The 14888-nt window shown below is 45.2% G+C and overlaps 1 protein-coding gene across 2 annotated transcripts in view; it reads left to right on the top strand.

Annotated features, from left to right (window-relative positions):
- PHKA2 (phosphorylase kinase regulatory subunit alpha 2) overlaps positions 1 to 14888 on the top strand; it is a 75859-nt gene that overhangs the window by 54161 nt on the left and 6810 nt on the right. Inside the window, exons 18-28 of one of the 2 annotated variants that reach the window (XM_025997490.2) lie at positions 2270 to 2433; positions 3770 to 3949; positions 7092 to 7180; positions 8379 to 8512; positions 8927 to 9083; positions 9868 to 9947; positions 10349 to 10427; positions 10527 to 10656; positions 11235 to 11336; positions 13096 to 13214; positions 13910 to 13939. In XM_025997490.2, coding sequence (XP_025853275.1) covers positions 2270 to 2433; positions 3770 to 3949; positions 7092 to 7180; positions 8379 to 8512; positions 8927 to 9083; positions 9868 to 9947; positions 10349 to 10427; positions 10527 to 10656; positions 11235 to 11336; positions 13096 to 13214; positions 13910 to 13939 — 1264 coding nt within the window. The remainder of the gene's footprint in view (positions 1 to 2269; positions 2434 to 3769; positions 3950 to 7091; positions 7181 to 8378; positions 8513 to 8926; positions 9084 to 9867; positions 9948 to 10348; positions 10428 to 10526; positions 10657 to 11234; positions 11337 to 13095; positions 13215 to 13909; positions 13940 to 14888) is intronic. The other variant, XM_025997492.2, reaches the window with a different exon arrangement.

Below are 14888 nucleotides of genomic sequence, written 5' to 3'. Positions count from 1 at the left end.
GGATACTGTCTGCAGTTAATTGCTCTCTTGCAGGACACTCTGTGCTGTTTTGTGTGCATCGTCTGATTTAGTCTTCATTGTGTCATGTGGGTGGTATTCCTGTTCTACAGACAAGGGGCTATAGGCTCAGAGAGCAAGGGGCACAAGATGAATAGGTGCAGAAGCTTGGTAAGAACCCAAGAACCAGCTCTAATCTCTGTGCCGAGCTGGATGAGGGCTTACAAAAACAAGGAGGGCCTCTTGTTTATACAGTATGGTGAACGACTCAGAGAACAGTGGAAGGAAACAGGAATGCCTGGGCCCCATGGGCTACCTTTCCTATTAAGTTCTTGATAATTAAAAGTGAATCTCAGGGTGCCTGGGTGGCGTAGTCAGTTAAGTGTCTGCCTTCGACTCAGGTCATGATCCCAGGGTCCTGGAATCAAGCCTCACATGGGGCTCCCTGCTCGGCAGGAAGTCTTCTTCTCCCTCTGCCCTTTTCCCCTGCTTGGGATCTCTCTCTCTCAAATAAATAAATAAAATCTTTAAAAACAAACAAAAACTGAATCTAATTTTGGCTTTTCCTTAGGTTTGAGGGTCTTTTTTTGTTTAAAGATTTTATTTATTCATGAGAGACACAGAGAGAGAGGCAGAGACACAGGCAGAGGGAGAAGCAGGCTCCCTGTAGGGAGCCCGATGTGGGACTTGATCCTAGAATCACAACCTGAGCCAAAGGCAGGCACTCAACCTCTGAGCCACCCAGGCACCCAGGTTTTGAGGGTCTTTATTTTATTTTTTATTTTTTTAAAAGATTTTATTTATTTATTCATGAGAGACACAGAGAGAGGCAGAGACACAGGCAGAGGGAGAGGTAGGCTCCTCGCAGGGAGCCCGATGTGGGACTCAATCCCGGGACTGGGATCACGCCCTGAGCCAAAGGCAGATGCTCAACCTCTGAGCCACCCAGGCATCCCCGCGGGGTCTTCCGGGATCACTACCTGAGCCAAAGACCTGACTCAAAGGCAGACGTTCAACCACTGAGCCACCCAGGTGCCCCCAGAAGCCTTTTTAAATTACTGCCTTTCCACCTTTGTCCTGACTCCTTTCAACTTCATCAGAGAGAAACTTTCCATTGTCTTGCACACACTACCTCACCTCCCCTTGTCCCTAGTCTGAAGGCAAGAGAATCAGTAAAATGGGCTCTAGGGCCCTGGAGGGAAAGATTTTATTTTATTAAAGGAAAGGCTTTTTTTCCTTCCCTTAGGCCATGTTTCTTGCTGTAGTCCATTTGCCCACTCAAGCTTGAGCACCCACAAATTCATTTGCATTATATGCTTCAGTGTGCTTCTTAAACAGTTTTTCTCAGCCATTTCTACTAAGTCCTCATCTGATGCTAGTAGCTCCCAATATCCTATTGTCTTCTGCCTCTGGAGCTACCTTTTTTCCCCCCAAAGATTTCATTTATTTATGTGATAGAGTGTGTGTGTGAGTTCAGGGAGGAAGAGAGGGAGAAGGACAAGAAGACTCCACACTGAGCAGGGCTGATGATGGCCTGAGCCGAAACCAAGAATTGGACACTTAACCACCTGAGCCACCCCAGAGCCCCCAGAGCTAACATTTTAAGAAGCACACAGTGGCGGCTCTCTGTAAGGTGGTCCTCCCTTTTGCTCTCTGAGCCTGGGACCCCACACTGCCAAACCCAGCTTGCAGTTTTCAGTGGAACTTTTCCCAGCATGAAAATGTAATAGGGCCACTCTGGGCATCTGTTCCAGTCTGGGGATGGTCCTTGCATTGCATTCCTTCTAGAAAGAACCGTAAAAAAAAAAAAAAAAAAAAAAAGAAAGAACTTTGCCTCTGAGACTGCCTCTCCTATCATATACCTGTGCCTGTGTGACCATATTACATGGTAGGTTTTGTTCTGGTACAGTTGTTTTAGGACAGAAAAACCCCCAAGGCTTGGTTTGGTTCTGGTTAAAAGTGGTTCAGTCACTCTGTTTTGTAAAACTTAGGTTGGTTCAGTAAAATAGATTTTTGTTTGTGTTGGGTTTGGGAGTAAGAAATCAGCATGATTCATTTTGACTTTTAATATGCTATGTGCTCCTACTTTATACTTGGTATTGAATTTTTGTTTTAATTTCTTGGCTGACTACTTATGTGGGGCAATCTGCAGAGTGACGTATTTATCGATTCTGGCAGAAGCACCATCTGGTTGTTGAAAAGTCTCTCTCTGATTCATAGTGGAAGTTTGTCCACATGCACCTGTATTTCTAACATAGTGTCTCCTTGACAGAGTAAAATTAGGTAGCCTTTCGGAATTTCTTACCACGTCCTTCTACACGTATCTGACATTCCTGGATCCAGACTGTGATGAGAAGTTGTTTGATGATGCCAGTGAAGGGAGCTTCAGTCCTGATTCAGATTTGGGAGGGTATCTGGAAGACACCTATAATCAAGGTACAGCTCGGAATGCTTTTGCAGGTGGTTCATTGAATTTATTTAAACCTTGGCATTGTGATAAAATTGCCCTGAAATTCAAGCACAGAAAATTATTGGTAATTAACATAACAAAAAAGAGGCTTTGGAAACTGGCATCTATTAAAATGAATAGATGTTAAAAACCTAAACAGTAGAAGTGGGGCTTTTTTTAAACCTAGAGGGACAAAGAGTTTCAGGAATGAGGATTCTTCACCAAATATATTCTAATTTTTCTTTAAAAAAAGATTAAAAAAATAAAAATAAAAAATAAAATAAGATTTTTATTTACTTATTTGAGGGAGGGAGAGAGAGATCACGAGCAGGGGGGAAGGGCAGGGGGAGAAGCAGACTCTGGGCTCTATCCCAGGACCCTAAGATCATGACCTGAGCCAAAGGCAGGTGCTTAACTGATTGAGCCACCCAGGTGCCCTTCACCAAATATATTCTAAAGACAGAAGCACACTGCTTGGATTTTCAAAGGAATGGTAGAGTGATCTAGATTTGGTTGGATATGAGGGATGAAATCCTGTATGTATATTTCTCAAACTGAACAAGGTTTTGGGATGAAGTGACCATTTTTTACTTTTCCATGGTACGTGGGATTGGGGCTGGGCATTCCGTAGTGCTTAGCTCACTCGTGACAAGCTGAAACAAAAAGATCAGATATCAGCTGCCGGCCCTCAGGGTTTCTTCCATACTAAGTTCATCTTGGTACGATGTGTAGCTATCTTGACCTGTATTTTCTTTTCCTAAGATGAAGAGTTTCCAAACAATCACTTTAAAAACACTACATAGTGGGATCCCTGGGTGGCTCCGCAGTTTAGCACCTGCCTTCAGCCCAGGGCGTGATCCTGGAGTCCCGGGATCGAGTCCCTCATCAGGCTCCCTGCATGGAGCCTGCTTCTCCCTCTGCCTGTGTCTCTGCCTCTCTCTCTGTCTCTCATGAATAAATAAATAAAATCTTTAAAAAAATAAAATAAAATAAAATAAAATAAAAACACTACATAGGTGGGCGAGGGGTTGGGGTGACTGGGTGATGGGCACTGAGGGGGGCAACTTGGCTGGATGAGCACTGGTTGTTATGCTATATGTTGGCAAATTGAACTCCAATAAAAAAAATTAAATAAATAAATAAAAACACATATATTATCTATGTAAATTTCTTTATCCTCTGGGACTGGAGGTGCAAATACCTGTATGGCAACATTGCCTCCCACTAAATATCCTCAGCGCCACATGCTACCCTCAGTCACTGGGATGCGTGGAGGATATTTCTGCAGCTTGCTTTCACTGGCTCTTTCTCTTGCTTGTCCAGTTACAGAAGGCGAAGATGAACTCGACCAATATATCAACCACCTCCTACAAAGCACATCCTTGAAGTGCTATCTGCCCCCTCTTTGTAAGAAGACAGAAGACAGCCATGTTTTCAGCGCCATCCACTCCACTCGGGATATACTTTCTGTGATGGCAAAGGCAAAGGGTTTGGAAATTCCATGTGCGTTATTAATTCTTTTCTGCCTGCTAAAATAACTTTTCAGAGTAGCACATGAGCATAATTTAAAAGTCAGAGAATTCAAGAAGACAACAAAATGCAGAGGTTTCCCAACTCATCCTTCCCCTCCCCACTGACCCAGTCCTTCTACATAGAGGTGACCACTCCACTTTCAACTTTCAGTTGTTTCTTCTGGCATTTACGTATCTCTTTTTCTAAAATAATGTGTGTATCTTGCTCTCTTTGGATGTGTCAACTTTATTCAGCATCTGTTGGCTTCTTCCTAGGTGAATGAGGATTTAGCTGTCTTTAATCACCACGCCTCTACTTCACTTCCTATAACCTCGTGATATCGCGATATTAAAGTTTAGTTAAATCACTATTCGCTTTTTATATTATTGTGTGTGTGCAAATATTATTCTGGACTGAGCATTATAGAGTACTGTGATTATTTTTATTTTTTGGTTTTTCTGAAATTAATACTATTAAATTTAAAAGTCAATAATACTATTAACTTTATCAGAAGTTGCTCTATCTTTTCATTTGCTTTTCTTCCTCTCTATACTTCCCCATGGCCCACAGTGCAAATTTCCACAAGGTCAGTCATATCCAGGAGTTTCTCAGTTACACTGCTAAATCCACAGGTCTCCTTCTGTCTGGGTTGATAGTGCTCTAGGCCTTATTGCATACCTGTCATCCTGAGACTTCTCTTTACTATAATCTTTGGAATCTCGTTTGCTTATCTCTTCAGTTGGCCTCCCTATTTCTTGAATCTAGCATGTTCCTCTTCCTTGATTTCTTCCTTTGGTGGAACACATTCTAGAGCAGTTTGAGAAGGTTTAAAAAACTGGTATGATGGAAGAGGGCAGGCACAGCAATGCCAACCCTCAGCCTGCTTGTTTCTGAAGTTCACTGCCCCTTTTGCCTGGTTACCTCCATGTCTGGGTTGCCGACTTTATCCTGGGATCTTTCCTTACCATCATCCTGGAGTTTCCTGAGACTTCCTTGTCTCCTGGGTTGACTTTCCTGTTTTCTGTGTCTCTACTTTTCCTCTTTCTTAGCCTACTATCTTATTTTGGTCAAGACATCCAGTAGTTTCCTGAGAAATAGTATATGGTGGGGATAATTGTCAAGACCTTGCGAGTCTGAAAATATCTACAAATATTTGTTATATCCAGTTCAGAGTTTGGTTATAGAATTCAAGATTGAAAACCAATTTTTTATCAGAATTTTGAAAGCATTGCTTCACTGTCTTTTTGCTACTCGTGTTGCTATTGAGAAATCTAATCCCATTCTGATACTTGATCCTTCAACATAAACTATTTTTCTCTTTGAAATTTTTTTAGAATCTTCTCTGCTCCCAGGTTGTGAAATTTCAGTGATGTGCCTAGATTAGGGTATATTTTCATCCGTTGTGTGGATGCTCCATGTACCCTTTCAATCTGGAAATTTATGTTTTGTCCTGTAAAGTTTTTCTGAAAAACTTCTTGATGCATTTCCTTCCCTACATTTACTCTGCTCTCTCTCTTTCTGGTACTCTCTGATTCCAGTGGTAACCTCCTGGAGAAGTCTTTAGCGTTTCTCTTTTGTCTTTTGCTCTGTTCTGAGGGCAACTGCCTCAACTTTTTATTCCACTCCCTCAAATGAGGTTTTTTACTTTTGCTATTATGTTTTCAGCCTTTGTTCTCTGAAGTGCGTTTATTCTTGTTTTGTGCATGCAATTCAATGTCTTACTACTGTAAGAATATTAACAGTGGGGCTTTAGGGTTTAGTTTTTACATTTTCTTCTCACTAAGTGGTTTCCAGGTCCCCCAAGTCAACTTTTCCCCCTCTGGTTTCAGTCTTCCACATTAGAATCTTTCCTCAAATGCTGGGTGTTCCTTGGTTATCTGCTCACCTCTGCGAGTCTCTAAGCATGGAGGTGGGGTGTGGGTGATGGATGAGTGTAGGCTGGGTAGATTTCCCAGAGCTACTCTACGATCTCTTTTGCGATCTCCTTTTTGACAGGTCAGGGTCGGTCGCTTGGAGCTGTATGGTCACTTAACTCCACCCGAGGACTGTGGACATGCCACACACCCCACCTCTCGCATTCACTCTCTTCCACAGGCCCTCTAGTCTTCTGTCAGGAGGAGCAAGGCGGCTGCCAAGTTGTACGGATTGGAGGAAGATGTCTAGGGAGCTCACTGCTTCTTGCACAGCTTCTCTCCAGTCTTCCTTATTTCTGGACCCCTTCCGGACCCCCCAATTCCAGAGGTGTATATTGCAGCAAGCTCCTGAAACTTCTAAGGATTCTCTGACCTAAACCTGACTGGCTGTTCTCACTGCAGACTTGGGGTTTTGTTGCCTTCTGTCTGCTTAGTCTGTTATCTTTCATTCATCCGTTTTCCTGCTTCCAAAATGTCACTACTGTTGTCTTCTCTCCCACTTTTCCCTATTCTTGAGGATTTGTCTTTTAAAAAAAAAATTATTTTCTGCCAAGTTAAGGGGGGATTTGAGAGGAATTAAAATTAAAATGTGTGTTTCCTTTATTAGTATAGCCTGGAGGTCCATAAATGCCTTTTAAATATGCCCCATCTCTATTTTGAAAGCCTCCTATTTTCCCAAGATGATATGATCTAGCCTGGAAGACACAGATGGCTTGATGAATAAGTACTGATAATGATAGCATCCAAAGGTGGTTCAACACCAGAAGCTCCAGCAGCTGGCCCTGGCAAAGTGAAATGCACGCCGCACTCCTGGGAACTGGACGCCTCAGTTACCAGAAGGCCAGTGACCTTGGCCACATGCTCTTCCTTCCCGGGTTCTCAGTTTCCTCATCTGAAAGACATAGGTCCACCTGAGTCATTTCTAAGGCTCCTTTCAGTCCTCAGATGCTATGTCAGTTCCCTGGAATTCCAGGAGGGAAAAGGGAAATTCTGCTCCTTAAGTAAAGCAAGATCCATGTCCTGCTCATTTCCTGTTCCCAGATTTAGCACGTGATGTGGCTACATGGTAAATTCTTTCCGAAATTAATTAAGCTAAATAAATAACGACTCCTTTAGTTGGTTTGTATTGGGTAAGGAGTAGCCGCCATACCTCTCAAAAGAAGTATCCTCCTCCTCCTCTTCCTCCTCCAATGGCCTTGCTTGCTTCTCTTGTTTTCCAGTTGTTCCCATGACTTTGCCAACTAAAGTTCTGAGTGCTCACCGCAAGTCACTGAATCTTGTTGATTCTCCTCAGCCACTCCTAAAAAAGGTAAAGTATTTAGAATCACTTTTTTGTTTTTTAAGTGTGATGTTCTTCAGTGCTGGCATGGTCCCAAGAACTCTTTCATGTGGTTGAACTTGAAAGAGTATATTTTTTGATATCCAGGACTTTGGGGATGGGAAGTTCTGGATTTCAGTGGGAACCCACTCACTTAGTTGTCTGCAGTCTGCCTTGTGTCCTTATGTACAATGCATGTGATGCAAACCTTTATATTTTGCATGTAGGAAAAGGCTACTGCCTTTCCACCTGCTCATCAGAATCTGTCATGCTAGAGGAAGCAAGCTAGCTCACTGCCTAGCCCTGCCCTGTCTGTGCCAGCCAGCCAAGGCCAGGCCATTTGCAGAGCAGGGTACAAAACTAGAAAAAGATCCCTAAGGAAAGTATAATCTCAGGGTGTTCCCCACTGGTTCCCATAATTTGTTTTATCTAGAAGTCTCCCTTGATTTTCTCTCACATGAATATAAGGATTCAATATCTACTGGAGAATATTTTAACCTAGCCTCAATTATAGGTTGTTTAAAACTTACATACTTTTTGTGTTTGTTTTGCTTTCAAATGGATATTTTATGGGGAACCCTGGGTGGCTTAGCGGTTTGGCGCCTGCCTTCAGCCCAGGGCATGATCTTAGAGTCCCAGGATTGAGCCCCACATCGGGCTCCCTGCATGGAGCCTGCTTCTCCCTCTGCCTATATCTCTGCCTCTCTCTGTGTGTCTCTCATGAATAAATAAATAAAAATCTAAAAAAAAAGATATTTTATTGCAGCCCAACCTATATAGAGAAAGATGGAAGCAGGTGACCAGTGTCAGGGACCACTCTTTGTGCTCTCCCAGTTGCCTCGTTCCCTCCACTCCAGTGGTATCCTCTAGCCTGCGTTCTAGCGCCCATGGGTTCATTTTCACCTTTTTTTCAACTTTTCAATGTGTAAGTTTTGGGGGATTGGAAGTTCTGAGTTACTTACACATAATTTAACCTGTTCAGCCTAGTCTCTTGCAAACATCAAGTAACAGAGTGATTCACTGATCAGAAATAGTAAACATATAAATAAAAAGTTACAGAAGAGTCCCTGAAACCCTGGAGCCCAGCAGTACAGAGTTCCAAGCCCCGCTGCTATGCTACTTCCTGGTCTTCTGAGAGTTCACACACTCAGCCCCTCTCCCCTGCTTTTTTTGGCTTTTGTGTGTCTAGGCCCCTGATGAGGACTTCCTGTGGCCCAGAGATGACCATGGTGATGTGGACTGTGAGAAGCTGGTGGAGCAGCTGAAAGACTGTGCAAACCTACAGGACCAAGCAGACATTCTGTACATTCTGTATGTGATAAAGTAAGTTTATGGTCTTCCCTAGCTTGAGCTTGTTCCATTCTCCTTGATTCTATTTGAGTTTTCTTGGCCTTCCAGTAAACCAGGTCACGATTTCCCCAAATTCCCCAGGGTCACCATGAACAGACTTCTATCCCCTTCCCTGTCTACTAGTGCTAGTCTCCTGGGACGAGAAGGCTGAATGAGGCCAGGATCTCACTGCTTCCTGATGTTAGGCTTCTGTTTGAAATAGACATAAGGGATGCTGTGGTAAGATGGAACCCTCTCAGTGAGACTCAGAGGCACCGGGAGGGCCCCCAGAACTTGGCAGAATGTACAGTGATTCATTTCCCTCCCTGCCAAGTGAGCTCTGCTGCAAGAGAATCTGACTTGTAAGCCTTCCAGGCCATACTTCTGGAGTTTTCTATCTCTTGACAGAGGCCCCAGCTGGGACACAAATCTTTCCGGACAACACGGGGTCACAGTTCACAGCCTCCTCAGCGAGCTCTACGGGAAAGCTGGCTTGAACCAGGAGTGGGGTTTGATTCGCTACATCTCTGGCCTGCTCAGGAAGAAAGTAGAGGTCCTGGCAGAGGTCAGAGCAAGTGCACTCGGGCAGTCCGTTTGTTCTTTCTAGCCCCTAGAAGAGCCCGTGCCCTCTTTCTGTTAGAAAAGCTGGAGGCAAGTAGCTCATATTTGTAAAGGAAATCGGTTATCCAATACACAGATGGAATAGGCCCTCCTCTCCTGACCTCACACTGTTCTTGGAGGGCAAGCAAAGGAAATGAAATTCAAGTTGATTAGTTTTGTTCCTTTTTAGCTGCAGAAAGGGTTTTTACCAAGAAATAAAATGAAAATGCTTTGTGGCCTGCCACCTTTAAACAGAGCGTTCTTATTTCTGCACATCTGCAATATAATCATGATTAACATTTTAACCCTGAGGCCCTGCAGAATCCAGAACTGCTCTCTAAGACAGTAGAATTCAATGTTATGGTAAGGTGATGGTGTTTACTGTGTGTAAATAATGGGGAAACTGGCAACTTAAGACTGTAATGTGGTCATGAACCCTTAACACTGCTATCTTAGGACTCAGGACAGCTCATCTCCCTTGTGGAATAGCTGGGGATGCAGTGTGTTTACTACAGTGGGTGGGCATTGAATACCCAGGCCACAGAGCTCACAGGGCCCCAGCCCTGCTTGGGTGGCTCAGTCTGGGGTCTATATATGAATTTTCAAATAAATGGCAGCATGGGTCATAAAGCTTGTAAAGGTAAATCTGTCGTCTTGGTGGTGACACTTCCCTGTTGGCTTTTCTCTTCTCTGCCTCCTCCACCCTCCGGCTGTTGCCGTGGTCCGCATCCTTTTTCCTACACGAGTAGGCCTGCACAGACCTGCTGTCGCACCAGAAACAGCTCACGGTGGGCCTGCCACCAGAGCCCCGGGAGAAGACCATCTCTGCGTAAGTCTTCATTCTAGTGGCCTTACATTTATAGGTGTGCCATCCACCATTCAGGAAAGGGCCCTTTTTTCAGATTTAATTTATTTAGCTAAGAGAGAGAGAACACAAGCGGGGCAGGGGCAGGGAGCAGGGAGCAGAAGGAGAGGGACAAGCAGACTCCACATTGAGCAGGGAGCCCTATGTAGGGCTTGATTCCACAACCCTGAGACCATGACCTGAGCTGAAATCAGGGGTTGGATGCTCAACTGAGTGAGCCACCCGTGCCCCAGGAAAGAGGATCTTTTTAAAAACACAGTCGCTCAGGAGCTCCCAGCAGGAAAATAAGGCCCTTCTGTAGAGGGTGAGGAAGTACCACTCTTAGGTATCTTTCATGGTGTTTGTATCTTTATGTTCCTTCCTAGGCCCCTGCCCCCGGAGGAGCTTACAAAGCTCATCTACGAAGCCAGTGGGCAGGACATCAGCATCGCTGTCCTCACACAGGTCAGGGGCAGAGGGAGGGGCAGGGCCATGCCTCAGTCCCAGTGCAGGGGCCTCTCCACCACCAGCCCCTGAAACGCTGTCTCCCCGTGTCTGCATCAGGAGATTGTGGTTTACCTGGCCATGTATGTCAGGGCGCAGCCCAGCCTCTTCGTGGAGATGCTCAGACTCCGGATCGGACTGATCATTCAGGTGATGGCCACAGAGCTGGCACGGAGCCTGAACTGCTCAGGTACGGTGCGCACAGGCAGGCCTTCGGCGGCGGCGAGGGGGGGGCGGGGTTCCCACTCCTCCCACCCTGCCCCACTGGGGGCCTACCCAAGTATTCTGGAATCAGGGCTTCTGAGCCTTTGCAAGTGCTCATGCTTTACCAGGTTCTCTCATTTCTGTGTCACTTGGCCAAGGCAGCTAGCACAGGGTGCTGAATTTCATACGTCAGGGAGAATGAGGCACTAGGGTCTCGTGCTCTGCTCCTGACAGCTAAGTTCCTTCAGTATCCCCCTGCGGTGAGAGGTCATCCTCCATTTCATAACACTTCTACCAGTGTAAATATGTAAATCGACTAGGAGCCACATTCCAGCATTGGGAATCATCGGTGTGAAAAATTATGTGTCTGAGTGTTAAGAAAATACACAATTTAAACCATATTTGGAATCACCGAGGAGCAGCACAGTTCCGCCCTGAAACAGTAGTGAGGTCATCCCAAGCAGGGAGACCTGCCGCGGTAGCCTTTGTCGCCATCTCCCCGAGGCCTGCCAGACTCAACATGCCAGCAGCTGTCGGAGATACTTAGAAGGTGTGTATTTGTAGGAGAAGAAGCTTCTGAAAGTTTGATGAATCTCAGCCCTTTCGACATGAAAAACCTCCTGCACCATATTCTGAGTGGAAAGGAGTTTGGCGTTGAAAGAAGCAGTAAGTCAATGCTCGGTTCACCATTGTGGGGGGCCAAAGGGGCGAGACAGGTATGCCCAGGGTCTCCTGGAGCTGCAATCATGGACAGACTCTACAGGGGAGGGTCCTTGCTTTACAGAGACCTCTGCTTGTAGACCTCTGTGACCCCTCATAGGCCGACTGAGAGTAGTCGCATGTGGTTATGGCATGCACCCCTCTGCACCCTGGCTTGCCACCTCCCTCCTCCCACCCTCACTTGTGCACATGTGTGAGGAGGGCAGGATATGACCAGGGTGTTGAGACGAGAGGGCTTTTTCCAGTCACCTGAGTGCCCCACCTTTGGTTTGGTAGAAGCACTCTCAAGCAGACCCCCAATACCCTTTAGGGGAGCAGAGTCCTCTACACCCTCCTGGCATGTTCTTGCTGAGCTTGCTTCACTCCATCTCGCTCACTCAGTTTTGATCTGTACCAGAACCTTGTTTGCTGTGCTAGGAAATATAATCACCCGAGTCCTGGTGGAATTCTGTTCTCAAATGCTCCCTAATTATAATTGAAGCAATTACCATTTCTCCCATCATAATACAGCAAAATGATTTGCAGATACATTGGTGAATTTATTTCATCAAGCCAAAGAAATGCGGTGTAGGCTGTCATTCTTTTTATTTAATAAGAGGGACACTGGGTACTTCGTTATTTTTCTCCAGAGCGTGCACCAGCCAGCAAACAAAGACAGCATGGTGCAATCAGATGTGTTTTGGTCGCTTTTCTCCTTTCCTGAAGGAGGAGTGCTTGAGATCCTTTTCCAAAAGTAATTTTCAGTTCTATTCAAATGCACAGCCCTTGAAACGTAAATATGCAAGATAAATATTTTATGTGTTCTGCTCATCAAAATAATATATGTGGTTTGACAGATAATGACTAAAAATTTGTTATTAGATCTAAAGCTATAGATGCTTACAAAATTGAGAACAGAATAATGTCACTTGAAAGCTATAAATATGTCTAATTGCAAGCAGAAGGGATGGGAAGGGACAGCATGTACAAATGCCCAGCACCATGTAGCTGGCCTAGGAGTGCAGAGCTAAGAGGGGCAGGTGGGACTCAAGTCGAGAGGGCTTTCTCCTGAAGGCAGAGGCAGGCCTGGAAGGACTCCAAGTGTGTAGTGACATGATCACACTTGCCTTTTATGATTGCTGTGACCGAAGCCCAGAGAACTGGTTCATGGGGTGCACACAGACCTGAGTTCAGAGGCTACTGCAGCAGGTTGAAAGTGAGGTGATGGAGGCCTCCCTGCTACTTCTGCTGTCAGAAGCACATGGATTCTTGGGCAGCCATGCCTCCTCCACCGGCAGCCCTCAGCTTGTTCTCCCAGGACTTCCCCGGAAGAAGGGAAGGTCCGGCCCCAAGGTCCCTTAGTTGGGTGGTCTCAGTTTTCTACAAGGAAGATGTGCTTTTGGAGAAGAAATTATTTTTTAAAAAACCAACTAATTCATTAAAGGGTTTTATGGCCGCTCTGTTTTTCTCCATGCTGCTTAAGTGACGTTCACTTTTTCACCCACTAATTCAGAAAGCTAATGGAGCCTGTGCTGTGTAGCAGGCGCTGTTCCAGATGCTGGAAACAGAGCACTGGCCTGGGCAGATGAGGCTGTCTTCTAAGAGAGTTTATAATCAAGTGGGAAAGATAGATGTGGATTAAAAATAAGCACATGGCACGTATTCCTCCCTCAGGGTGGATGCTAATAGTTTCTGAGAACTACATGTGTGTGTGTTTCCCCTCCAGTGCGACCTATCCATTCCTCTACATCCAGCCCTGCCATCTCTATTCACGAAGTGGGACACACTGGAGTCACCAAAACCGAGAGGAGTGGCATTAACAGACTGAGGAGCGAGATGAAACAGGTAAGACAAGACTCGGTGGCAGTGCCTGGAAAGAAGTGCTTTTCATACCTGGGCTCACCTCAGAAAGTGCTAGAAACCCAGGACATGCAGGGTGCTCTTTGTAGAGGATGTGAGCTCCCTTCTGTCCTGAGATCTGAACACACCCTACACAGATATCTAAGAATTATGTGAACATTGCAGAAAACCCCCTTACCTGTGTTTGTGTCTGCTGCTGAGAACCACACTTTCTTGGTGGTGGGCCACAGCTATTCCAAAAATAAAGTCGTGCAAAATGTAACTGAATCATCTCTCTGTGAAATGTGTCCTTCAGATGAAATAGCAAAAAGATTGTAGAAACAGAATGGAATGCTCACGATACCTGTGTTTGCCATCAGCAGCAGGTGTCTCTTTTCTTGGTTCACTTTTTGTTTCACAGTAAATTCCTTCTGCAGTGACCCCTGGGACGGTGCTAAGATTGGATTGATCTATAGGAGGAAGGAGAGTTTCCTTCTGACCGTGAGTTGAGTGACAAATGTACTCAGATTATCTTCTCCATTTCAAATGATGCCTCAGTAAATTGAGTCCATGAGGTGCTCCTGGGTCACACCCAGCAGTTGAGCCAACACTTCCCTGGATTTTCTAGAGGGTGACAAAAGTAGGGCATCCTTGATTTGAAACTGGCTTTTGTTTATGTCCTGATGTATTTTTACTTTCAGATGACTAGGCGATTTAGTGCTGATGACCAGGTGAAACATTGTCTTGTTTCGTCCCTCACGTGTGTACTTCATGTTCTTTCTGGCTTGAATGTGGAAAGCAAGGTGGTGAATATGGAGAGTGATGGCACAGGGAATGGTTTTGCCCATCAGATCCCCCCGGGTGGAGGTGACCCCTTGGGCTGTGGCAGGCCGCCCCGGGGATAGGCAGACCAAGAGAGGTAGCCTTACCACGCACCTTTGAAAAACCCATTTCTCAGGCTCTTGGGTTTTATAGGATGCTTTGTGAGAGATGGTTCTGGGCTCTGCCTTGGCAGGAGTTTTTGTTCAAAAAGAAAGTAAAGAGGGAAAAGTAAAACATGGCCATTGAGTAGATGAATAGAAAAAACACTGCTAGTCCTGTCCCCAGATTGCCTGGGGGAATTTAACCCTGGAAGGAAAACCATGTAAGGAAACTGTTCTTTGAGAGCACCTTCGGGACATGCATCCTCTCCTTCCCTCCAGAAAGTTAGCACATTCCTGATGATTTCATGTCCTGTGACAGAGAGTGTAGAGGAGTTGTAGAGTGACATGCAGCTTCTCTCTGTTGTCTCTGATGCTGCTTTAGGCTCTTTCCAAGTCAGGAGCCAACTTTCCAAACATCTTCCTTTGCTAGCCACTCGGTGGCACCATACCCCGATCATGGCTCACTATGGGTGAGCATGGGTGGCTCCTTCTGCCTCCATTTAATATGTCCTTGCAATGTTATGGGAACAAAATGATCTAATTTGATAGGTTTTGATTCAGCCAGTACAAGCTTTATATTTGGCTACTTACATCAAGGAAATGTATTATTCTCTGTCTAAAATTTTATAGATGCCTTGGCGTTGTAAATTTCTACTCACTTTTGCAAGAACACCACAGGTGCACAGTCTGTGCTCAGGTACTATCTCCATGCAAGTTAAGGATACATTATAAATTTTTAGCTGAGAAAATACTTGTT

The sequence above is a fragment of the Vulpes vulpes genome, chromosome X (genome assembly GCF_048418805.1).
Source record: "Vulpes vulpes isolate BD-2025 chromosome X, VulVul3, whole genome shotgun sequence".
Taxonomy (NCBI): domain Eukaryota; kingdom Metazoa; phylum Chordata; class Mammalia; order Carnivora; family Canidae; genus Vulpes; species Vulpes vulpes.
Note: the sequence above shows the minus strand (reverse complement) of the source record. Positions and strands in the feature narration are given on the sequence as shown.